The following is a 26,929-nucleotide window of genomic DNA, read 5'->3' as shown; positions in this document are numbered from 1 at the left end:
TTACGCCTCCTTCTTCTGCTTCTCACGAGATTTGGCCTCTGTAATGCTGTTCTGCCGCTTGCGGTCTAGCATCTTCTGTAGCTCCTTCTTTTCTCTGCATGGGGAGGGAAAGCACTGCTCCTTTATTGGCGAACGAGTTAATAAGTGAATCTCCCCTCCCTAAAACACCACCTACCCATACGCAAGACTCCCTTGTATCCCCCGATTTGGTAGCTATTGGGAGTATACCATGGCTGAAAATAGGCCCTGCAGGACCTTGCCAAATGTGTACACGTGGTTGCAGCACACTGTCCGTGGCTGCACAATTGTGTACAGTAAACCTGGAGTACCATAAAGCTCTAACTACATCAAAGGCATGTGCAAAATTTGTTCAACTGGCTCCTGGTGACACCAGAGTTGACCTAATTGGGCATTTGAATAACTGATATGAAAAGCCACAATCACCTTAAGCAAAGATGCAACATTTGGCCACAGTGCAACATCATTCAAATGCTATGTGCAGTTCATCTACTAATAAAGGTCCGTACAGGGAAAAGAGGAATTGGTGGAGCAAAGAGGAAAATAATGTTTGTGTCCCAGATCAAATACAATACTGCCTTTGAGTCATTTGCCATATTTTTAGCCAATGTATCTTTCCATATCTCACCGTCCCCTTTGCGCAAGCACTGATCTGTGTAATTTAGTCCACTAGGCATCTTATATTGCCTGTCATAGAAGAGCCATTACTCCTCCTTTATGTCTAATCATACTTCACACTTTTGCTGCAATGCTCAAAGGGACAATATTCACTTGTAAGTAAAGTATCCATTGTGTAAACTCAGTACACTGTTCTATAAATCAATATGGCTACCATTTGAACTTAAAGGGAGATGTGCATGAAATTATGCTCTTAAAACCTGGATCTGCCACCTTTGGCTCTCCATATGTTTTTGACTGCAGTTCCCATCAGTAATAGACAACATAGTCAAAGCTGAGGGACCACGGCGGTCACAGTACAAAGTTTTGCGTAGCTGCAATTCAGCATGAGCAGCCAGTGAACTGCAGGTACCCCCTTTCTTACCTCTCGCTCACCTCCTTCAGCTTCTTAAGTTGGGCCGTGTGGGACTCAGCTGCCACTTCTCTGAGCTTCTGCACAACCTGTTCAGAAGAGGAGAGCGGAGGAAAAAATCAAGAGAAGAAAAACAAAAGGAAGTCATATCAAGCTGATTATTGTGGATAACATTAAGAACTGCTCATTGTAAATGATCATTCTTAGGGACCTTCTTCTACAGCCTTCTGGTGAGGGATGTAATGGTACGACAGGATTTCCATCCAAAATAAACCAAAATCTCTAAAAGTGGTAGCTATGGCAGAGCAGTCAGGCTCAACTCAAGGGAGAAGGTAGGCTGGCATGGAAATACAATTAGTCCCAATAGTTACATCCAGAGAGTACTACACAATGGTATAATGAAAACACATGCACCATTTTACAATCACAGAGTAGCTATATGGTCAAATGAGTACTTTGGGCTGCACATAGCAAATCACAGGACTGAAGTGTATGTATAAACAAAGTAAAGGGCCATAGATTGAACCTACACACTCTGAAGCTAAAGAATGCCCTCTACATGGTGGTAGGCACAATACATATTAAGTTACAGTGCAGAGGAAAAAAGGGAAATCTAGACAATCGTAAAAAACATTTACAGAGTCATGATTGGGACTCAAATGTCCAACACATGAATAGGCACAGTAATTCCCGAGCCTCTACGATCTAAGAACTTGGAATCACCTACGTGTTGACATACCTCAGGGAAGAAAGCATCCATGATTAAACTAATCGCGCCTTCAGTTGGTTCCACCATGTGCCCACACACCCAAACATTAAATTCTTTCATTGCGTCATTCACCCCACACACCCACTGAACATCATCCTTTGTGAGCTCCCTAACAATTCTCAGATACTAAGTGGGAGTCTTGCCAAACCTCAGTATGGCCGTCCTCTCCTATTTCACCCTGTCTCACACAACTTCAAAATAGCAGCACATGCCGATGGGACACTTTCTGCACTCCACAGCCAAAGCCAAATCAAGCTAAAATATCTGCACCCTCCACTTACATGCTGACCAGGTTTTCCAGGGAACTTAGGCGGAGTGGGAGGCCCAGACGGAACCATCTCCAGATCCTGAAGCAGAAATATCAGATTTGTTTTTCTCTAAATCGAATGCCTTAAGATCAAACTAATGGGGCATGACCTCCTGCTTAGTCAACGCCTGTTCCTGAAGGGTTAGTGGGCGAGTGCATTATTGCGCTTTTTCCTTGCCAGAAAGTTTTATTTCCATCCTCTTCTGTTGCAATTCTGGTTTTCCTAAGCTCGAAGTCTAGCTTGGCCTTTTCAAGGTGCAACTCTCAAGCTCTTAGGGACTGACATCCCCCCTCTCACTGCCTAAGAAGACGTAGGTTTCCACAGAAGGTACTACAGTAGTGGGGGGAGGAGACCTCCTCCTGCCTCAATGGGATTTTCAGTATGTTATGCCTGAAAGATTTTAAGAATCTCAGCTTTTCTATGTGTAGCAGTGTGACCTCTGGTAGCATTAGCAGCTATTAATTACTCAACATTCAACTTGTTCCAAGTCCCGCTACTAAGGACATCTATCCTCACACAAGTACAGTTCAGCTAACCGGTTGCGACAAGTGTTAGGGAGAATTCTCATTTCTGTGCTAATTCCCTTCAACCTTAGCGACCCCCAGCTCTTTTGCTGGACTTTAGGACTTCTTGATTTTAACCCTGGAGTGAGTGAGACCTTTTTCTCACACTCTCATGTGTTTTGACACGATTTGGATTATGTGTTTCCACTGTTTTTGGAGTCTGACAAACGCCATAGGCATCTGCTTTTTGTATGGCGACACACAGCACCTTCAGTGCAGTGTCACAGGGAAATCCTTTAGATTCCTCACCATGTTTAAATACCTTTTCTTGTGTGAACTACTGTTCCCAGGAATAGTAAAGTGAAATTGACTTTACTTACCTTTTCTCTTTGTAGGTCCAGCACACACCACCCTATGTGGAGTGCCTAGTAGCCTCTTATCATACATTCTCATGTAACATGTTTATGTTACCCTCACTACATTAAATGGCTGGTGGCAATGGTTTAATTGTCCTACCCTTGTGCTTTTCTACCGTAGGCTGAACCCTCAGCTGCAGTACAGCACCCATGGGTGACCATTTTGTCAAAATGCCCCCCCCCCCCCCGACTTCTTTTCTTGCCATTTTCTGTTTGTGAGGTCTTTCTTGGGTTTTACTCGGAGCCAGGCATGAGCCCTTTGTTAGTTTTGCCTTTGGTGGGCTTCAGCCCTGAAGCCCGCCTCTGGCTCCAGTGTGTCTGGGAAGGCAGGATGTGAGGGAGGTTCCCGAAGCTCCCGTTGTCCTTTGTCTCTAGGAATGCCTGAATGAAACCAGACCTGATTGGCCGGCTGGCTGTCCTTGGGACTAGAGGCAGAGTCGACCACTGGGAGAAACACCCGATGAAGAAACCGTGAACAAAGCTTGCTGCATCCTCCTAGACCTTTGAATTGCCCGGTGAAGCCCTGATGCTGAAACTCCTTTTTCAATTCAATAGAGAGCTCCAAAAGGAGCGACTTCTTCCCGTGAGTTAGTGGGACCAACTAACCCCTAGACGAACTCCACTGGACCACCTTCCCCGACTGGCTGTACTTCTTCGCTGCTGCAAGAACCGGGTGCCAGGGGTCGAGACACCCATAGTCGAGTGCAACATCTGAAATCCGGCTAGAAGTTCCAGGAGTCTCCCAAGGACCCTTCAGAAGCAAAAGGACCAGAGATCGAATCCTCACCCAACTGCAAGACCCAAGGAGTGAAGGAAGCCCAACCAGTATCCGAGAAATGCAACAGTGCTGTTTACCAAGCGCTGAAACCGTGAAGTGCTGCTGAACCGAAAAGAGCCCCTAGCTGCAGACTACCTACAAAGTGCTGCCGAAGGAGCCCTCCAGACGTCCTCCCTCTTGACCCACGAGTAAGGTTCAGGAACCCAGGGTCTGCATCGCTGCAACAGGACAGAATCCAGCTCGACCCCCTCTACTTCAAACCAGAGGTACTGTTTAGACTTGGGGTACTTTTCTCATGGTCTTTTAGCTGTGCTCTTCTCAGTTGGGAATTTTATTGGCTTACCTTTAAAGTTCATTTCAACTCTGCTTTTCACAGGCTTAACAGCTTGTTACCCTACAAGTGACTTTTCTACAAATTCTCTTTGTGCAAGACTTTAATTCTAAGAAGTGCCTCAGCTCCATAGACTGTTTCAAATTAACTTTGGCTATCCTGCCTCCATGCAGACTTTTCTGGCCCATTGACTTTGATATTGTTTGTCCCTCATAGGTGGTAACTTGTTTTAGACTGTTATTTGTATTTTATTTATTTGTATTGCGCGACAGAGCCCTGAGGCAACTGAGCGCATATCTTACATGTTATAATTTCACATTTGCATCAGAGGATATCAACAATTTACAGTATCATACAACAGGAGAGGCGATAATTACATAGTAAGCAGGTACATATATACAGGTGCAAATATAGAATTACATAATAGCAATAGGATAGCTAAATGGGGTTTTGGTTCCAGAGACCTGATTTGACCTTATTCCGAAAGATCCTGAATGAGGGCTCAGTTCTTGTGGTGAGGGGGAGTGCATTCCATTTGTTTGCAGCAAGAACAGGGAAACTAACTTTCCCGCTCCCTTTGTTGGTTGAAACGGGGTATATTTACACAGTGAGTTTGGGCTGTTCTAGTAGGTCTTACTGAAGTATGCTGTGTAAAGGTGTCACAGAGGTAGGATGGCGCTTGATTGTGTAAGGACTTGTGTTATTGATAGAACTTTGAGGTCAATTCTTTGATTGCTGTTTAGCCATTTGAGGGTTTTGTCTAGTTGTGGAAATATGCTGTTTCCTTGGGATGTTACATGCTGATCTAACTGCATTGTTCTGCATTACTTACATTTTGTTTATGTTTTGTTGTGAGGTAACCAAGTAAAGCGCATTGCAGTAGTCTAGTTTGGATAACACTAGTGCTCTTGCTACTGATATACAGTTATTTGTGGATAGGTAAGGGCGACAGGCTGCAATAAGCTTGCATGTATAAACTATGGCTGATGCAAGTGCGGTAGTTTGTTTCTTGAAGGATAGTGATGCGTCAATGTGTATACCCAGTGTTTTCACAGTGTGTGCTACATTAATGGTATTGCCATCGATGATGAAGGTTTTGAAGGCAGTATTTAGTTTGCTCAATTTGGTAGGGGATCCAAGTAGGAGAAGTTCAGTTTTGTTGTCGTTTAGACAAAACCTGGTTGGCCATCCAAATTTGTATAATGCTGTAGATATCATTCAAAGTTTTGCTGTCTGCAGTGTAGTCACCAGTGATGGGGATGAGGATCTGGGTGTCATCAGCATAGTTAGTATACGTAACACCCAGATGGTCAAGAATATCGAATAAAGGCTTAGTGAAAACATTGGGTGTTGGTGATACACAAGATCCTTGGGGGACTCCACAGGATACAGGTGATGGCAAGGCTGAGGCGGATGGAGCAAAGACGCGCATGGATCTATTATTAAGGAATGATTTAATCCACATGTTTGCTTGGTCAGAGAAGAGTGCAGCAGATGACAAGTGCTTACATAATATATCATGGTTCACTAAATCGAATGCCGCCGATAACTCTAGTAATAATAGCAAGGCAGATTTACCTTTATCTTTTAAACCCTGAATTTGGTTCTTTAGATCAACAAGTGCTGTCTCTGTCCCATGTCTGGGTCTGAATCCAGATTGTTTTAGGCCTAGTAAATTGTTAAGTTCCAGATAATACAGGATTTGGAGATAGGCTGCTCGATCCAGTATTTTCAACAGAAAAGGGACTGTGGTGATCGGCCGTTAGTTAGATGGGTTATTCGGCTCGAGCGTAGGCTCTTTTAGCAATGGGAGTACCCATGCATCTTTTAGACTGGTAGGCACAGAGCTCGTAGCAAACGAAGCATTGATAAACTTATTAATGAGAAAGGCTGCCTAGATTTCATTGGAAAATTCTAAAGTGTCCTCACGTATACTGAGAACCTGTTTAACCTTTCTCTTCCTTAAAACTTTCCATTCTGCAACCTCAGAATCAGCAAAGTATAACTAGTGTGATATATAAATGCCTTTACTGTCCTTGTGAATTAAATCACCTTGGGGTGTAGGAATTGTGTAAGAAGCATAGCCAAAGAGTATCCACTCACTTGTTTGATTCTGAAAAGTATTTTAAAGTATATTTACAGTGTAACATTAATTGCCTTTTAAAAGAACGCTTATTTAAAAACTTGATGTTAATTATATAATTAACTATTTATAACTGAAACCTTGACTGTGTTACTTGTATTTACGAATTTCATTTCTACAGCTCTGCATCTCACATTTACCCATCTTGAGATATGCCTGGCTACTCAGTCACACTGCCAACTTGTGGAGTACAGACCTATACCAAAATGTGGGTTACCTAATACCAATCCGATAAGTGTTGTGTAGTCTCACACAGTGTGACTACATCAATTCTTACCCAACAACAAGTCACACAAGGTAGGTAAAAGCAGTCTTTGCCTAGGGGTTGGCTCACTGAAAGGAATGGTAACCAACCTGACAATGTTTCTCAGTATCTATTCAAAAGCAACGTTAAGTTTCCACAACAGTCAGAAACCCTCTAAGTTTAACAACATAAACACAACCCAGTGACAAGTAAATAGAATAGTTTTTGCTCATAGTAACCCACTAAACAGTGTACTTTGTCCAGAAAGCAATTTAAACTTTGTGAAATTAAACAGTTTTTACATCTCCATATTATATATGTACAGAAGAACATTTGTTAGTTTGTTCCTTATACAATGAAATCTGCACCTTTCCACCAATCTGCACCAGATTTTGCATTGTTACCTGTTAGGACCCTCCAGACATTACTGGCTAGATGACATTTGGACACCCCAGCCCTTTCCCCATATTTCAGCCCCTTCACACATGAGACGGTTGCCTGAAATTGGAAAAACATCAATGTGGTTGTAGAAGGACTGCACAAAACTCATTGTAAGAGTTTCGATGCAAGGAACAAAACCCAACGTTCTCTATGGAACCATGTTTCAAGGCCCTAGGATACATTTCGGAGATATTTGCACCGCACCGCACTACACCGTGCACCATTCCTCCCCATCCATCCCCCCCTTTTCCCATTATAAGTGCACACAATAATATCGCCAACACTATTATCACTAATCCAGATGCCCCCTCCATTCCTATTCAGAACTCAACACTATCCTCCTTTTTGCAACAAGACAAACCATACAACTATACCTTCTACAGGACTAGACTTAGAGCCAGAACCAATTCCAACCTTCAAGCGCCCAGACCTACCGCAACCAAAAACACCGGGACCAATACAGCAACATCACCTACAAATAGACCACTCAAAGTTTCCTGCAATAAACAAACCAAACCACTCGTAGAAATCAAAAACACGACTCCGCTTCCTCAACTAGCAACTCGCATTGAGCCCACCCCCATGATCAGAGGTGCACTCATCAATGCTCGCTCCATCTGTTCAAATACCATAGAAATCTATGATCTCATCGTGGCCCAACAACTCGACATACTAGTAGTCACCGAAACCTGGCTACATCCTGCCGCAGGCTCCCTACTAGCTATCACCATCCCCCCAGGGTACAGTATCCTTAGAACAGATAGGAACAACCTCCAAGGAGGCGGAGTTGCCCTAATAGCCAGAACCACTGCTCGTCAGTCATCTCAGAATGTCCAGAAAGAATAAGTCCACCAAACAACAAAAAAGAATACTATCTGACCCCATCACTTATAGAAACAAAAATAAGGGCAGGAGAATGACTCCATTCTGCTGTGAGGTGCTTTACACTCGTCTTCTTATTTACAAAGAACTTTTTCTTGATGTAGCATTTTTCAATAGTGTTTGGCGACTCTTATCAGTTTGTGTAACTCTTTCATCCAGTTGGTATTTACTTTAAACTTTAGGAGTACCTCTACTTGACTTCGATTGATTGATCATAAAGGCTACCTTGGCCTTCAGTTTCTCAAACTCTTTCTTTCCCATCTACCACTATTCTGCTGATTTCCCCTCTTCCCAGGGTAGAGATGTCCCTGCTTTATTATTCACTCTTTTGGTTATCTCTATTATTCGCTTTCTCTCATTGCATGTATAACGCATCTGATCTCTTCTTGCTTTCATTGAGATCATTCTTGATTGATATTTCACTTTCATGCACCATCCCTCGAGGGAATGTTATTCTCTTGCTCACATTATCACAGTTCAGATTTATCAAGTTTACTTTCACGTTTCTCTCATTCGTACTGAGACGAGTTTTCATTGGTTGGCTTCCTGTGCCAGACATGTCCTGTTACCTTCCTTATTATCAGGGAAGGACTCTAGGGTTCTCATGGGCCTTGCCTCTGTTCCGTTCCTCCACTGCACTGTAGAGCCGATCTCCTCTGCATTCTTGTTATTCAGTCTTCACTCTTCCTCTTGCCTCTCTGCATTTCAAAGTTGAGCAGTGCCGCTTGCTGTGGCTTCCCTACGATGGTATCAGCACCGTTATGAGGGCAGGTTGCCCACCACGATTCTCTCAGGTTTGCGCCACACAAACTCTCAAGCCACATATGGCTCTGCTTCTGTCAGGCTCTTGGCTACGCTGGGCTCTCAGCTACGCTGGTCTCTGTGTTCCGTGTGCTGCTTCCCCACAACTTTGGATTTCACAGGCCTCAGGTCCTGCTGTGGTACTGCCTCCTCCTAGGTACATGTTCATAAGGGACCTCCCCCGCTTTGACAGACGTGCCTCACTTTCCTCTTGTCCCTCTGCTCTCTCTCTACTGGACGAGTGATCGTCTTTTAATCTACTTGTCACAGTAAATTGGCTCATTTCGTTTAAAGAGACAATTTCTCTTTCTTCTGGATAACACCATCCATTAGCTTCTTCTTCAGCCCATTATGTGATGGGTTTGACAGTCCCATATATGCCATCATGTTTATTGTTCCAGGGAGTTCCTCATAGGAGTCCTATCCCCCTAAGGGGTAGGCTCTGCCGGTTTGGTCCTACTTGCCCCGACCCCTATGGAGGGGTGTTGTGGAGTTGGCTCACTTCCCTAGCCTCCCGGGGATGGTCGATTCCCCTTAGGACAAACATACTAATTCCCTCAATTCGTCACAAGCAGCATAGATCCGGTTTCCTCTTCGGTGCAGCCAGCAGTTTAATTCCAGAGATTGTGGCAAGTTCCCTTCGCTGCATGGCCTTCTCGGAAGGGTAATCCTGTAAAATGACAAACTGAATTCTGACAAGCAAGGGTAAGAGGAGGGATGACAGACAGTGGTTTCTGGTATGCAAAGCATGACACAAACAGGAAGGGGCACGACTGGGGCCCTTCAAACTTCCTCATGTCGTCTTTGGGGCAGTACTGGCTCTGGCAAAACACCCTAGTAGGCCTCCTGCCAAAGACAGAGGGCACCTGTCATAACTGCCATTGTGCAAATTTGAAATATACTGGGATTAAAAATGCTTTACCATATAGAGGATATTCTAGTTGGACTCACTTATACAAGCATACAACAGAGAGCACTAGTTATAGCGATATTTAGTACCTTGAAGTGGCAGTGTAATGTTGGTTGCTTATTAGCGCCTTTTACGGATATCAGTTTAAACCACGGAGGGTCAAGAGAATAATGGGAGGAGTAAAGGGAGTGAGGTAGAAGCAGAATGAAACAGACTACAACGTAATGTTGGTTGCTACTATAGAGCTTGGTACCACTGTGAGGCCACCAGTCTGCACAGAGAGTGAAGAGTAGAGGGGGAAGGGAGAAGGAGTAGTGGACTGTGAAAGATCATGAACACCAGTGGCAGAACGGGAGAGAAACGGGCACAACGCCAGATTACCTGATTTAGGAACTCCAGCTTCTTCGCTTTCTCTACTTTGTGCTGCTCCTTTCGCACTTGCACCAATTCACGCATCTGACTCTCCTGCAGCTGCAACTTCTTCCGGTTTAAATCCCGCTGCAAGTCATCCAGCTCCCTCAGCATGTCCTCCGACGAGCTGTTCAGCCTAAAAGGGGGTACACGTGGAAAGAACGGAAACACATTCTTGAGTCTTGTTCTCTTCTTGCATTCTCAGTTGAATGGCTAATGGATACCCGACAAACTCAATTTAAAACCCAAGGTTGGACAGTGTCTCCACATGCCCCTTAATATAGTCTGGGACAGGAGTTCACGCTTACACATTCAGTCATAAATGCGGTCAGTGTTTTGGAATCTGTGTTTCAGTGACTTCCAATTTTTCCCCTAAAAGAAATTCTAGGCAGCTGTGTTTTTCCAGTATATACTAACGAACATTGATTTTGTTGCTGTACGTGGGATATGTTGATGCTGCAAAATCATACGTTATACAAAGTTAGTTAAAATAAAAATATTTTCAGCACAAGTAAAATATTGTTTCTGCCATAACTTTTCATGCACCCTGCAATCTGTACCCGGCTCACTGCACCCTTCATAAGGCAAAGCACAAGTCTGGGGTTACTGATGGTGATTGTTTATTTGTACAGCGCTTATACACAAGTGAAGTGCTTCAAAGTGCTTCAAGCCGGGATGGGAGCAAGGGAATACAGTAGTCATTCTTAGGCCTTGAGGTTTTCCGAATGATCTAACAAAAAAAGTAACTAGCGTACGAGGCCTGACAGCATTTCTCATAGTGCAAGTGCATGAAGTGTTTCAGGCGAAACCAGATTGGGTGGGGGGACAAAGGGGTGACGAGACAGAACTTACTAGGCCTAGTAAATTCAGGTCATGCAAGTGTACAGACAGAAGTGCAAGGGAGGGTGTTGGGAGAACAAGTGTGCCCAGTCCAGCAGGACCCTGGGTCACGTGCAGAGAGGTTACTCCTCTCATGGAACCAAAGCTGAAAGTGCAGAAGTGCTGAGCATTGTGTAAGAAAGAGAAACAAGAGGAAGGTCTTAAGGAGTTTCCGGCACTGAAGGAGCTCCTGCTCCAGATAGAGGGAGGCACCTGCGGAGGAGAAAGATCTACCCCCAAATCTTTGCTTGGAAAAACGACTCGCCCGCAGAGAGTTGGAGGAGGACGAGCAGAGGGCTCTAGAAGGAGAGTATTTAGGAAGAGAGCGTTGTAGATCGTGCGGACCCCAGCCCCAGGAAGCCTAGTGGACTATGCAGTGTCTTGACCTTAATCTTAGCAGCCACAGGGAGCCAGTAGAGGGATTTCAGCCTGGAGAGATGCAGTCCATGGGCTTGAGGCCAAGGATCGTACTCTTGTTCAGAGGAGACTTGCCTACCATTTCAGTAGTAAGCTGCCCTTGTGGATGGGACCAGACTGATATGCAATTGGTTATTTCGTCTCTGTGACGGGTGCAGTGAGCTAAAACGTGCTTGTAGACCCTCCAGAGTGAAAGAAATTCCATTGAATGGGGTATTTGACTCATGTTCATTCTCTATATGAGAAGCTCCCACACTTTCGTTTAATATGTAAAACTTGGGGTTTCACCCCAGGTCACCCACAGTAATCCAGATGTCGACCGCTTGCTCACAGTACTTTGGAGAGGCTCAGTTTCACCTCACTTAGGAGGCCCAACAAGGCCAAAACACGTGTCCTGGTTTGCTGATGGTACTCTTGTTCAGAGGAGACTTGCCTAGCATTTCGGTGCTGGGCTGCCCTTGTGGGTGGGACCACACTGACCACGTTTTAGCTCACTGAATTCTTCACAGAAAGGAAATAACCATTTGCATATGATCGTTCTCAATAGAGGAGCTCTCACACTTACAAGTAGAGGCCAGCCTTTCATTATACTTAGTGTAAAGCCATACAACGGCTTTGTGAATTTATGAAACAGTTGTGCGAGGTGTGCACTAAGAATGCCGGCTGCAGAAGATCAGCTGGGACCGTTGGGGGAGTGTGGTTGGACAATGAATATTTTCTACATCAAATGTATGGTGCGCAAACAAAAAAACATCATAGGAAGCCATTCCTGCAGATGGCCGACCTATGAGCCTAGTCCAACAAAATGTGTTTGCGGTACATACTCTATCAGGGCATGCTCCCAGAAGGCTCATTACTGCTCCTGGCATCTCCCAGTAACAATTGCAACAAAGCCTACAAAAAAATACAGTCAATAGACACGATTTTTTCCTGGTTTCCACTAAAAAGCAAACTTTGTTCTCTGGTTGGTTTCACCAGGTTTATTCGGTTTAAACCTAAATATGGAAAGCCTCTTTATAAACGCCAGAGCTGATCATTGCACCCCGTGACAAGAACAGTGCACTGGCCTCGTCAAGAGAGGAGTTGGAGAGACCGCCTCAGCTAAAGGTCAGAGGCCTAGGGAGAAGGCCAGAACCAGCGCTTACACTGGCAACAAGGGCAGGTGAGAGGGGCCTGAATTTCTGCCCCACTCCCCAGTGTCTGAATGTTGCTTGCGGGTCCTTATCTCCTGCCTTGCGCATTAGGTACTCGCAAGTGTCTTTCTGTTACCTTTAGAGTACCTGCATCAGAAGTCAAGAACATAGCCCCAACAAAAGAGAAACCAGCACCACTATCGGGACAAAATGGGTTGTAGAACAAGAGGGGGACACAGCAGAGAACTAAAGTGCAGCCACCGAAGCCGGAGGAAATGGGCCTGCACAACAGAGAGAAGCCACGGCCCTACACAATAGCACAGAACGTCTCACAAAGCTGTGAGGGAGCAGATGAGACCGCATACAAGCACAAAACCCTCTTGGACCACCGGGGTACAAAAAAAGTGGCAGAACCCACCCTCCCCAGAGAGACATACAGTCAGACCCCACCGAAAGAGGGCCTGTAACAAGAACGTGACCATTGGTTTGCCCAGAGCGCCAGGCCCAGTACATGGCGAGCCCGTGACGAGAAAGGAGGCGGGGTTTAGTCCCCCCCTTTGAAGACTCTTCCTTGCACATACACACCATGCGCAGAGATCGGCTAGGGACAGGGGCTCATTCCAAGAAGGGTGAGGAGGACAAAAAGGAGCAGACAGTAGTCGGAGGTGTGGGTTTTACATGTGAGGTCAGAAGTGGATGACGACAAAGACCAGCAGGAGGAAGGAGGGGGGGGGGGGGTGGGTGCAGCGGCTTGTGGGAGAGATTCATGCAGCAGGTGAGGTATTGGCTTGGGAGTGGAAGTGCAGTGTGGGAGTGTGTGTTTGTAGAAGAGAGATTAGTGTAAGGAGTGAATGTGAATTGAATGGTATAGGGTGAAAGGAGGGTGTTTGAGTACTGGTAGGAGGACAGTAGTAGTGTGGGGAGGAGTGTCAGTGTGAGGAGAAGAATAGTAGTGGTAAATGAATAGTAGTGCTAGGAGGAGAGTGGTAGTGGGAAGAGGAGATTAGTAGTGGGGGAGGAGAGTGGTAGTGGGAGGAGACAAGTGGTGTGGAGAAGGGCACTAGTAGTGTGTAGGAAGGTAGAAGGAATGTGGAGAACAGGAGTAGCAGCGTGGGGCGAAGTGGGAAGGAGTAGTAGTAGAGTGGAGTGGGAGGCGAGGTAACATCAAAGGGTGGATGCAAGATCAGTAGTGAAAGACTGAAGGGTCAAAGAATTCAGACGAGAGAGAAAGAGGGACGGCTCTAGGCCCCACACAAGAAATAAAACCCTTGAACTGTCTTTACAACTCAGAGTGATTTTTGTGCCATCTGTGACAGTGTCAGAAGTTCTAGACCCCAATACAGAGGTCGACCTATGCCAAAGGAACATGGAAAGAATTTTCCGTGGGAACCGGTAGTACCAAACCTTGGGACAGAGAGATCTTGGAGAAAAGAGTAGAGTTAAACTCTCTAAGCTTGAACCCGATATTGGAGGAAGCAGAGGACCAGGCTAAGACCTCAATGGCAGATAACCCACCAGGCCAAGACATCCGGTCTGTAAGAGAAACAATCTTGGTAGACGAGACCAAGGGGGGCCTCATGGAGCAGATACGAGTGGCCTGGGTAAGGTCCAGCCAGTGAGAAAGAGTCCAAGCCAGGTGAACTGGCCTACCAAATATTCCCAGAGACAGCTGCTTCAGACAGTGGAGGGACCCTACAAGCCCAGATGAGGAAGAAGTAGTACCATTTACCTCCCCACTGGTTGGGGAACCAGCGCTGCGAGGCCCAAATCTGATGATATTGGAAGACCTATTACAGGCCCTGGTAGAAGACCAGCTAGACATCAGCCGCCAACACCACAAGGCTTTGGTGGCCTTACACAGGGTGATAGCAGAAAGAATAAAAAAAAAATGGCAGTAACTTCCTCCACTCCAACTACAAAAAAGCAGCACTGGGGAAAACCCATCCACATTCTTCATCAATTTCAAGAGGGTTACCGAGACTGCAGGTTGGCACTGAAAACGTTGGACCAAGTACATCACCCTCCCCACCCTTTAACAGGAGAAGCACAACAAGCCTTCCAATCTCTAAACCCAGGTGGCCACACCCCATATGAAGATCTTAAGAGAGGCATTTTAGACCATCTAGGACAAGACAGACAGCCTTATTGCTTTTGCCTCAGACATCTTCACTCTTCGTTAGGCTTATCTATTTATTTCTCTTAACAATGCTTGCAACCTGATCATTGCTTTCACTTAAGCCACTGAACACCAACCAACTAAAAAAAGTGACATCCATTAATTGTCCAACTGAATTTGCATTAAAAGAGTCTCAACGCCCTCTCCCCTCACCCCCCCCCCCCTCCCATTTCCCCCGCCCCCTTCAAGCTGGGGAAGATTGTTGAGATTTGTGTAATGTGAAAAGTGTAAAGGGCAGGTACTCTGAAGTTCAAGGTCAAAGCACCCCTAACTTCAGCCTGCGTCAGATCTAGATATGATTGTGAATGTTAGCATGTACCACACTTAGATGGAATTCCTAACAATAGCCGGCGTTGCATCTAGATAGAAATGTGAATGTTAGCATGTGCCACAACTAGATGGAATTCTTAACTTTAGCCTGCGTTAGATCCAGACGGGATTGTGAATGTTAGCATGTGCCACACTTAGATGGAATTCTTAACTTTAGCCAGCGTCACATCTAAATAGAAATGTGAATGTTAGCATACGTCACACCTAAATGAACTGTGAATGATGACAAGTGCAACACTTGAATGAGCCTGCCTAACATCTAGACAGAATATTGAAATTTAGCAACCGCCACACTCCGATGGAACAGTGAATGATAGCAAGCATCACACCTAGACATAATTGCAAGGACAGCAATGCCAACTAACCAATCCACTAACAATTTCACCCCTCTGCATACACATCTCAAACTCTAACCAAACACAACCACAACCCTAAAACGCAGCAATCCGCACAAACTTCACTACACCGCAACAACAAAACAAACCGGACATAGACTTGCACAACAGCACACGACGACTACCGACCGTAAAACACCCCAAGCCCAGCCAACGGACCCACCGGGCTGAGGCTGCCAACAGCACATCATTGCTCTCTTGCACTGTTCCACCATATTCCCACTAACTCACCCCCTCCCTCTTTCAGAGCCGCCAGAGCGCCAGGGGACCACTCCGGTGGTGATAGTGCGCGGTACAAATATCCTTTAACATTAACATTAAGCTCCTAGACAAACAACTGGGTGCAAGACTTCTGAAATAAGTGGCTGAAGGACAAGACCTATGAAGCAATTTACAGACTTTCTTCCCTCATACTTACAAAAGGTCATCAAGCAGCTACACAAGCCCACACTTGAGGAGGCCATTCAAATGGCGGTCGCCCACGAGAGGGCCATGTATGCCCGGGACACCACTGGGGACCCAAGGAACTATGGATGTAAAACCATTGTGGTGAACAAGAGAGGAGAGCTCAACCATCAGATGACCTGGACCCACTACTCTAAACCCAGCTGAAGGTAACCGGCTCCCACTAATGGGGGAGGACTGGTCATAACATTGTATGACCACCATAAATGTTGGAGGTCCAGGCCTCCCTGGACATCCAACTTGAATGGTGGCCATACAATGTTATGCCTGTGGGAAACACCTAGTCAGATTCTGCCTGGAGAAACTGAAGGAAGAACGGATGGAAATGGGTCTGCTCCATGGTGGGAGGCCTAGGGAGAAGACCAAAATCAGTCCTCACACTGATGGTGAGGGCAGATGAGAGGGCCCCAATAAGTGCCCTCCATCCCAGTATGCTTGTTTGCAGATCTTCATTTCCAGTTTTGCCTCATGTACAAGATACTCAGCAGTGTCTTTCTGTCACGTTTAGAGTGCCTGCATCCAAAGTCAAAAATGCAGCCACAACAAAAGAAAAACTAGCACCATCACTGGGACAAAATGGGTCACGGCATGATAGAGAGCGCCACCGAAGAATGCTGGATGCACAGCACTGTGCGACAGAGAGAATATGTGGCCCTATGTGGCAGCACAGAACGTCTCGCTGAGCTGCCAGATGCAGCCGGCAAGCACACATACAAGCACAATAGCCTCCTGGACCACCAAGGAAGGAACAAAAAGTGAGCAGAACCCACACTCCCTGGAGAGATGTAGCAGAAGACACCACCGAACGGGGGCCCGGAACACAAATGTGAATATTAGTCTTCCTGGGCTGCAAGGCCCAGTACACGGAAGCCCGCGCAGGGAAAGTCAGGGTGGCTTCGTCCCCTCTTGAAGACTCTTCCTTGCACATGCACGCCATAGGAGGGAAAGACCAGACAGGATTGGCTAGGGACAGGGGCCCAATACAAGGATGGGGAGGATAGAAAAAGAGGAGCCTGTAGTGGGAAGTGTGGGTTTTATGGCTGAGGTCGGAGGTGGTTTACAACCAAAAAACCATAAGGAGAAAACAGCAGTTGTAGAAGAGATTTGTGCAGCTGGTAAGGCATTGGCTTTGGAGTGGAAGTGGTTCTACAGTGTGAGTGTGCATGTTTGTGTGACTATTAAGCAGAGACATTAGTGTAAGGAATTAATGTGAATTGAATGGTACAGAGTCAAAGAAGGGTGTTTGAGTAGTTAGTGGGAGGAGATTAGTGGTGGGAAGAGATTAGTGGTGGGAAGAGATTAGTGGTGGGAAGAGAAGATTAGTAGTGGGAGGAGAAGATTAGTACTGGGAGGGGGGGGAAGTGTGTAGGAGGGGAGAAGTGTGTAGGAGGGGAGAAGTGTGTAGGAGGGGAGAAGTGTGTAGGAGGGGAGAAGTGTGTAGGAGGGGAGAAGTGTGTAGGAGGGGAGAAGTGTGTAGGAGGGGAGAAGTGTGTAGGAGGGGAGAAGTGTGTAGGAGGGGAGAAGTGTGTAGGAGGGGAGAAGTGTGTAGGAGGGGAGAAGTGTGTAGGAGGGGAGAGGTGTGTAGGAGGGGAGAAGTGTGTAGGAGGGGAGAAGTGTGTAGGAGGGGAGAGGTGTGTAGGAGCGGAGAGGTGTGTAGGAGGGGAGAAGTGTGTAGGAGGGGAGAAGAGAGGGGAGAAGTGTGTAGGAGGGGAGAAGTGTGTACGAGGGGAGAAGTGTGTACGAGGGGAGAAGTGTGTACGAGGGGAGAAGTGTGTACGAGGGGAGAAGTGTGTACGAGGGGAGAAGTGTGTACATGGGGAGAGGTGTGTACGTGGGGAGAGGTGTGTACCAGGGGAGGAGTGTGTACGACCGCCTGGAACACCTCCTTTCTGCAAGGCAGGACCATAGTATTTTCTGACCTGGCCTCCGCCTCACCCTCCATCATGCTTTGCGGAGTACCTCAAGGATCCTGCCTCTCTCCCACTCTCTACAACATCTTTACTCACCCACTTTTCCTCATCCTTGACGCACTGGGTACCTCCTGCGCCAACTATGCGGATGATACTCAGATCCTCCTTACCCTGACCGGAAACTATGACACAGACTCCACTACTCTCAATAACATTTACACCACCATCCAGGCAAGGATGGCAGCCAGCGGACTATGCCTCAATAATTCTGAAAAGACTGAACTCCTTCTGGTAGGTTCCTCTAACACGCTAAAATACCTCGACTCACGGTTCAGCCACTTGACCTTTGACATGATCAAAATGCTAGTCCTGACTCAGTCAAAACACTCGGAGTCTATCTGGATTCTAACCTATACATGAATAGACAAGTCAATGCAATCGCCTCCTTTGCGGCCTACCATGCTAAACTCAACGCAGCTAGGCCTTTTCTCTCCAAAGAGAACTGCACCAACATAGCCAGTGCCATTACTGGCACAAGGTTAGACTGTTGTAATGTACTCTTCTTAGGGACAACCACAAAAAAAACTGGAAAGACTACAAATCAACCAGAAATATGTGCTCCGCCCAGCTCAAGACATCTCCAAAAGATAACATTACGGCTGCCAGAAAATCAGCCCACTGGCTCACAATAAAAGATGATCCTTTTCAAAACCTTGACATTGACGCACAAGTGCATCCACCTATCCGTACCCGACTACCTAACACAAAGGATCCACCCCGCAACCTCCACAAGGCCAACTAGAACTCCCTACGCCGACATGCTTTATGTACCCATGGTGAAGAGAGCCAGAGCAGGGGGCGCTCGCTTCCCCTACCTTGCCCCCTCACACTGGAATGCCCTACCTCCTATCCTTCGAGGTGAGGTATCTCTCATGTCATGCCGCAAAGCTATGAAAACTACACTCTTCGTCCGACACACCCCACAATCACCTGCATCGCTTGACAAACCTCAAAATGCATTCATAAATTGACAATGTGTCCTAATGTTTCAATGAACAACATGTAAATGCATTTCACAGCTGTAAGTACCCCACAAGTAACTGCGCCGCGATGCCTAAGGGCTGTTTATGCGCTATACAAATGTAAAAAAATAAATAAAATATGCTTTGCGTGCCCATTTTACAGGCCTTGGAGCTGGATGGTGCCCCTTCCACACTCGGATAAAGGATGCACTTGAGAAATCAGTTATGAACTCAGTGTCTGGAGGCCACCTGCTGGACTGTACACTTGCAATCGGAGTTCTGCTTTGTGGGACACACTCACTCGCACTCAGTTGCCCACCTATTCGCTGGGCAGGGCAGGCTCCCCATGGCAGGATATGCTCACCCTCGCTTGCTGCTCTTCAGCCGGGTCTCGATCTTGAAGGACCGCCGCAGGCTGTCGCTCTGGAACTCATTGATGCGGCTGTCCTGCTCCTTCTTCATGGCCGAGATCCGCTTCATGTGCTTCCGCTTGAGCTCCTTCAGCTCCTTGTACTGCTTCTTCATCAGCTTGACGTAGGCCTTGTGCTGCTTCATCTCCTCCACGGACTGCGGCCGCACCTCTGCAAAGAAGCACACACACGGCTGGTCACAGACATGCTGGTGGGGGGCCAAGGTAACGCCCAGCAGAACAAGAAGGTAGAAACAAAGGGGGGTGGGGCGACTGTGATAGGCATTAGCAGACATGACGACAGATCAGAGCGCGGGCGAGGGAAGGCACAACAACTGAGGAGATGAGAGTACAGGGAGGCCAGCGAAAGAGAGTGGGTGCCCCAAATCACTGTACAGTTGGAGGTAGTGCAGAATGTGGTGGGGCCCTAACCAGAGTTATTATGCAAGATCTGTACTATTAGAGGCTTAGTGATACCTCCAAAGAGGCACAACATAGAACATTGGGCGTCATGACAAGTATGGCGTTAAGTGGTAAAATGGGCGGCAAATCCGTTACTGCCAATTTTACCACTACGCCAAATTATGAGGTCGGGCCTGGTCTGGAGTGGAGGTAAATCCTTCCACTCACTGCAGAAAAAATGCCAGAATTACGGTGGTGGAGTAAAAGCCCCATCGAGTACAATGGACTAAAAAGAAAATGGGGATGTACACCGCCACTTGTAATCTGTCCACCAAGTGGCGGTAACAGTAATTCCGTTGGCCGGTATTCTGGCGGACTGAGCATTGGGATACCGCCCAACTCGTAATGAGGCCCATTGTATTTAACAGGATTTTATTTGGGGATTTCACAGGAATTTGGGAAAAGGAAATAAGGGGTTATAAAAGATAAATTATTACAGGCAGTTTCCTGTGAAGTTATCTAGTTTCTCTGTGGAATTCTCCTCAATTGAGTATCAGGTGGGAGAGCTTTTCTTCTTCTTGCAGGCACACCACTTCCTTTTAGGTCTTTACAGAAAGGGACTGCAGCTAATAGATGAAGGCCACCTGAGGACTCCTGGCTTGGTCTGCGGCACAGACAACCTCCATGACTTATGGTCCTGGAACACCTGCCCAATATCCTCCTCTCCTTAAGGGGACTTGCTCTATATCTCTCCCCTACTGCCCCCTTTCATCCTAGATCCCACATGCACCTCCACCCATCCTAGGTTCACACTTTGTGTTTAGGGTTGACTTCTATTCTCCGCACTGAGTATCCAGTTCCCAAATGAACCCCCTCTCCAACCTCGTTTTTCTTCTTCCTCAATTTACTCCTCTCCACACTAGATCCATCAACATCCTACTTGACTTCTTGGCTCCACACTTCCTGCGCCTCACTACTAATGGTCAGCCACTCCTCCTCTCCAGTCTTTCCCGTCTCCTTATTAAAGATTCTACTTTTCCAAACGCCACTGCCTAACCTCCTCGTGCCCTCTGTTGTTCCTTCACTCCTCAGCTTATCTCTTCCCATCTTCCTCCTCGGTACTCCTCTTTCCAACCTCCGCCTTCTCTCATACGGATCAATCTCCGGCTGGGACGCCATTCACCCATACCAATGGCCTCCCCAAGTTGGTTTCTATAGGCCCATGTTTGTTCAACCAGGACCCGGCTATCTCCATGGGCCCGAACCTGGGTTTATTAAGTGCTTCATCCTGAGAATTGGGTGTTGTCTAAATGATGTTAAACTCAGTTGTGTGTGTTCCTGATGAGTAGTTTCCTCCCGCTAGAAGGACCACACCTCTGCAAAGGCTAGTCTGCCATCTTTGCCACATCCCACGTATGTGCTGGAGCATGAGCAGCGGGCTCCATGACCAAAGACCATGCAGTGCCTTTAGCCGTGGGGTTGCAGATCCTTCACTGCACTGCTGCAGGGAGATCCGAAGTAAGTAGTCATCTGTAGTGTGCCAGCTACCACTGCAGTGGTGTCCTGGCACAGAGGCGTGCACAGAGTTCATAAGAGACCCCTGGCTGGCGGAACCAAGCCTGTGTCTGTGGGGTTGAAAAAGAAAATTGGAAGGGCATGAGATGGGAAGAGCAGGTGGGGATAGAACTGCTGGGGGCCCATTTAGGAAGCTAAGAAAGATGGGGGTGAAATGCTTGGATGTGTGGTATCTCGCAGGCTGTAATCACGCAAGAGGTATTTGTGAAGAAGTTGGACGACCACAGTGAGCTAGCAGTTGGTAGGAGCCTTTGGCAGGTCTATGTACTTCCTTGAAGTACAAATGGGGTACAAGTGGTAGCATTATGGGGTAAAAATGTGGTAGGCGGATAGTACAACACTGTTAGAGGTAGTGTCCTGCTTGAATATGTCAGAGAATGTGAAAATGTTGGCAAGTGCACAAAGACCTTTCTGTTAGAGGTAGCAAAGAGTGTGAGAGAGGTAGCATAGAGTGTGAGAGTATTGGTAAGAGCAATGGTGTGTAAGTGGAGTCATGGCCACTCTTAAAGGCTTGGGTGGGTGGGCTTCTGGCAGGTGCAGATAAAGGAATGGTAGTAGGTGGAGTAGATAATGGACGGAAGAGTAATGCTGGGTTGGAAGTGGTCAAGGCCGGAGAAGCGAATTGCATAGAGATGATGAAAGGACTTAGTTGGGAATGCCGCTAGACACGGGCTGCTGCAGTGCTAGAGGGGGTACTGGGCAAGGAAGCAGGAGGACCGCGACAAGGGTGGCGGGTGGAGAAGCGCATGCAAGTGGTGGGCGGAGAGGAGCTCAGTATCTTTTGAAGAAAGGGAATGCTGGGAGGTGTGGGGGGAATGCAGCGTTGGATGTGAGGTAGAGGGGCGAAGCAGAAGGACTGAGGAGGGAATCATGGCGGGTTTGCAGGATCTAACAGACTCCTTTTTACAGCGCTTTTGTGGTAGTACCTTGAACCGAAAGAGCTTTAGAAAGATTTTGTCACATTCCACTTGGATTGATTTAATGGTCCCAGAGGATTTTAAAAGCAGCTCTAAATCCGTTTCCATAGCATGAAAGAGAAATGCAAATGGGAAAGGACACGAGATCCCGTTAAAAAGCCAAGCTGACAATATCGATTCAGCAACAACATTGTCCCACAGTCCTGGTTACCAGGACGCAAGCGGCAAACAGCTTAGGAGGGGTGGCGTGAGCGCTTCCCATCCTCCAAGAATCCCAAAGCTGAGCTTTGAACTAATACACAACACACGCAATCTAAGCTGGAGCAGAATTCTGCAATGCTCTCACCTGCCTCCCCCCCAGCACCTGACATCCTTACTGTAATCTCTCATTTCTTTTGATTGAGAGGAACATTTCTCTGGGACAAAACAGAATAAATCCACTTTTCGTAGCTCGGCCTCTCCATGTCACATCATTCTTTGCATGCAGCTTGTGCTGCAAACACTAAGATTTCAGTGTGCGGCATAAGGAGGAGATGCAATCAGTGGAAGAGCATCCTGGCTTTCCTGGATGTTGGGAGAGGAGAATAAAAGCGCTATTTTTAATTCAGTGATGAGATGCCTGAATTCCCACGGACTAAACAAGGGCATGGCCAACCTGCCCCAATTGGGTATGATTGAGCTGGGGGCGGGCAGTCTCAGTCCCCAAGGAAAACCCGCCAACCCCAATTGCTCCGCATTCTGCTTTGACTGGTTATGGGCACACACTTGCGAATAATCAGTTTCTTTTTAGTTCTACACCACAGCCCAGGACATGTGATTCCCGTCCTCATTATAAACTCATTGGAACAGCTGTCTCGCCCCTTCACTGCCTATGTAGGGCTGCAAGGGCTGCAATCATAAATACAGGGTGACGGGCAGCGGTGCCCCGCATTCAGTTGCCCCTTCTGAAACTTCTACTATTTATGGCGCAAGTTAATAGCTAAAGCTTTCAGAATCGAGTCCTACGTAAGATTGCATATATGTTACCCAATGTTTGGAATGCGCCAATCTCCACCATAGTGGCCCGATGACGCCGGATGCCAAAATGTAAACCGCGATCCACTGCTTTGCAGACTGGTGTGTACCAGATGCAAGCACATATAGTGCACCTGCAACACCCAGACCCATCAAGTAAGCATGATAAACGGGACTATAGATGGCGCGCAAGCTGTGTAATGACGACATTGCTGCCAGTAAGCAATCCCGGAAGAGAGATGAACTACTTCATGTATAAATTAGGAACTGTCAGAGCCAAAACTCTATTTACAATAAAAGCAAACTTCCACGTGAGATACTTAAATGGTCGTCTGTCTCTTGCTCAAAGAGTAAACAAGAACCAGAGAGCGCATGCGCAGGGACCGAGGGCCCAAGAGGAAGTACGTTTAGCACGGGAACATCTTCAGATTAGTATTTCGACATCATATGGGTCACTGACATTGCAGGGAGGTGGCGAGAGAATGAAGCTCTGTGTGTGTATGGGCAGCCAACGACCCAGCACACCTCCCGCCTGAGAAAACACACCCACGAACAACACTGGGTATATGTCAGTTACATGCTACTCATCCATCATGAGTTACAGCTTTCACTCAGGGCGCGTTGGCAAACATAGGTTCAGGACAGTAGAAAGCCAGCAAAAAGCAAAAACAGAGCAAAGGGAAATACCAAAGTCAGGCTGGGCAACCCATCCATGGATTCCTGGCAGAGCACTCATGGTGCTGCAAATGGGGCAGAGCCATGTACACGTTAAGCCAATCAGAACTACAGATTTTCCTCAAGCATCTCGTAGACATGTTAGGAGTCCTTTTCCTGGAACAGAGACTCTGAGGTACATACAAATTACCTGCACTTTGACCCTGAATGAGGACAACAGGCTTAAAGCCCAGAACTGAGGACAAATTGTGCAAAGCAAAATAAATTAGATTTTGTCAAGAAATGTGAGCAATAACCTGTTCTATGGGATGGTGAAGACTTAGGAGAGTCTATCATGCCGTTTATCTTCGGTGGAAAAATACCCATTTGCATGTTATTCTGTTCCCACCAAGAAGGGCAGCCTGGCACTGAAATGCCAGGCCAGTCTCCCCTGAGCCAAGACTACCAGTTGCAACCCCAGACGTGTGTTTGCGCCTTGATGGGGGCCCTCACTGATCAGTGCTAGAATTAGGCCAGGTTTCCCTTCTTATGAAAGAATGCTATTCTTGCATATTCCCACCATAGATTTCAATGTCATCCCCAGCAGCTTTGCCTATGCCATGGACCCTGTCTGACTTTTGAGATAAGTAAAACCTTTTTAGATGTACTTACCTGTTCTACTCTCCCAGTGAATGGAGCCTGTTTTGCTCAGTCATGTTTTTTGTGTTAATTTTCTGGAGCGCACGCCACTTTACAGTGGAGCGCTGTAGGGATACTGTGTATCCCTTTTCACCTCTACGGCGATAGTGTTATGCCTTTTTGATGGGAGTAAGACAGGGCTGGGAGCAGCGAACCATGTTTTCCTTTTTGCACAATCGGTAAAGGACAAACACATTGTCGTCGCCTGCTGGTGAGCATTCAATCGAGCCGATGATCTTTTGTATGCAACATAACACAAAGCCCTTGCATTTCTCGTAATAACAGTATCTTGCATTTGGTTTTCTGACCTCTTTTAGTATTTCTATACAGCTTTCTGGAAGCTGCAAGTGTCCAAGTGCTATTAATTCAGGAGCCATTCTGCAAAGTCCGATGCGAACATGGGGGTGTGAGCTTGTCATTTTGTTGTGTTAGCAAGTTGTGGATTGCCTGGAGTTTGGAAGGTGATTGACCCGCCACCCTTAAGAGGCGTGGCTACCATGTTGGCCTTGCCTGCATTGGTACAATTAGTATCAATGTTACCTGCAAATGACTTTGTAGAGTCGGGGGCGGGCTTGGGGTCAAGGGAGTCTCTGGGAGGACGATTATGCAAATATACCTGACCAACTCATTCATAGAGCGTTCCCCAATGACCTTCTTTGTGGGTACTTCATGCAAAGCTTGGGCATTTTGTGTTCTCGTCTGTTGCAAACAGATCCACTGTTGTCTGTCCCGACATGCATGTGTGTTAATTTCCACACTGTGATTTTGATGGAATACCCTGCTTAGGCCGTCTGCCAGGTGGTTGCGATCACCTGGAACTTGTTGTGCCTGAATGAAGATTCCATTTTGGATCCACCACTGCGATATGTTCTGTGCTAGGATTTACAGTGTTACGGAGGGTGTCCTTTACGGTTTGTGCATGTATGCCACAGCTCTGGTACTGTCTGTATTGATCAATACACCACTGTTGTAGAGCCTGGTTTGGAAAGATTGGAGTGCTATCTGTATTGCTTGCAGCTTTAGCACATGCATGTGTTGTGTTGCTTTTCTTTATGTTCATGATCCCAGTGAGGCGAGTTCCTGGCAATAGGGCACCCCAACCTGGTGCTGAGGCGTGTGTTATACTGTAGCCTGCACTGTTGGGAGTTTGAATGGTGTGCCTTTTAATTGGGTTTCTTTTGACCACCAATAAAGAACACTTACCACCTCTTTGGATCCTTCCACATCGATTGTCCCATTCTCCTGACAATTGGGACCTCTGACGCGAGAGCCACTGTAGGATACTCCTCATGTTTGGTTGCGCATGAGGAACCACGTAGATGCAAGAAACAATCATACCTAGTAACTTCATTAGCCTTCTTACCGTTATCTGGGTAGCCTGCCTAGAAACGGGATTATAGCGATAGGATTGCATGGATCCTTTCATGCAATGGGTAAGCAATAGCTTATTCCATGTCTATTATAGACCTTAGGAACTTTTTTTCTCTGATGGGACAAGCATTGAAACCCAGTCTAAGTAGAAGATTTAAGGTTAACTGGGTGTTTACCAGGAAGCTTGCCTGTGACTCCCCTATTTGGAGTAAGTTATCCAGGTAAGAGTAGACAGGAATGTTGTTCCGGTACATCTGTGTTGCTATCACTGCAAGCACTTTTGTGAACACACGAGGCGCCAACGCTATTCGAAAAGGTAATATCACGAAGTGGGGTGTTTGTATTCCGAACCGTATACATCTTCGGTGGGCTGCGAACATTGAAAAATTATAGTATGCATCTTTGATGACCAAGGTGGTCATGATACCCCTTTGTTAGGAGAGGGATAGCCACCTCGATTGTGATTGTGCTCATTCTGAACTTTTGTGGTTTTCTGTATTTGTTTGCTGATCCAAGGTCCAAGACTGGCCGCCTCAATATTTTCTCTTTTTAGCGAACCAAGGAAAAAAGGGCATAAATGCCTCTCTTTACCTGGTGTGAAGGAACTTGTCCGATGGCGTTCTTGTGAAGTAGAGCCTCGATTTCTTTTTCAAATATTTCTTTATGTTCGTGCAGCAACCTGTTGGGTGGTAGTAGGTTGTGTGGTATTTCTAGCAACTCTACGGAGTAACCCTTTGCGACAAGTTTCTAGCACCCACTGGCCTTTTGTAATCCACTCTCATGCATGTGTAATAGTTATGCGTCCTACTACGGGAGTGACATGGCAGGGGGCCTGAATCTCTAAGTCAGTGCCTTGTGGAAGAGGACGCTCCAGAGGGAGGCTTGTCCTCTTATCCTGGCTCCCCTCTACAATGTTGTCTACAGTATGTCTGCTGATGTTGTGGGTCCTAATACCACCCAGTGCTTGGTGCCTGTTCGTATTGGGCTTTTGCTGGACTTTATATGTTCCCTTGAAAGGACAGTCGGTTAGACAGTGTGCTTCTCGTTTGAAAAGGTTTTAGCTGATATCTGGCCCAGGGTTTTAAGGGTGTCATGGTCTTTCTTAGCTTTTCCAGGGTATAATCTATGGCTTTGCCAAATGGAGAGACTTCCTAAATTTGCTCGTCTAATAAGGTT

General features: G+C 46.7%; 1 protein-coding gene across 1 annotated transcript in view; it reads right to left on the bottom strand.

Annotated features, from left to right (window-relative positions):
- Positions 1–26,929, bottom strand: part of PLCB3 (phospholipase C beta 3) — an 869,107-nt gene that overhangs the window by 13,599 nt on the left and 828,579 nt on the right. Inside the window, exons 27-30 of the mRNA XM_069644864.1 lie at positions 19,077–19,293; positions 9,956–10,121; positions 1,061–1,137; positions 5–94 (exon numbers count right to left, since the gene is read on the bottom strand). Of these exons, the coding sequence (XP_069500965.1) occupies positions 5–94; positions 1,061–1,137; positions 9,956–10,121; positions 19,077–19,293 (550 nt within the window). The remainder of the gene's footprint in view (positions 1–4; positions 95–1,060; positions 1,138–9,955; positions 10,122–19,076; positions 19,294–26,929) is intronic.

Source organism: Ambystoma mexicanum, chromosome 2p (genome assembly GCF_040938575.1).
Source record: "Ambystoma mexicanum isolate Mex_15411 chromosome 2p, UKY_AmexF1_1, whole genome shotgun sequence".
Classification (NCBI taxonomy): Eukaryota; Metazoa; Chordata; class Amphibia; order Caudata; family Ambystomatidae; genus Ambystoma; species Ambystoma mexicanum.
Note: the sequence above shows the minus strand (reverse complement) of the source record. Positions and strands in the feature narration are given on the sequence as shown.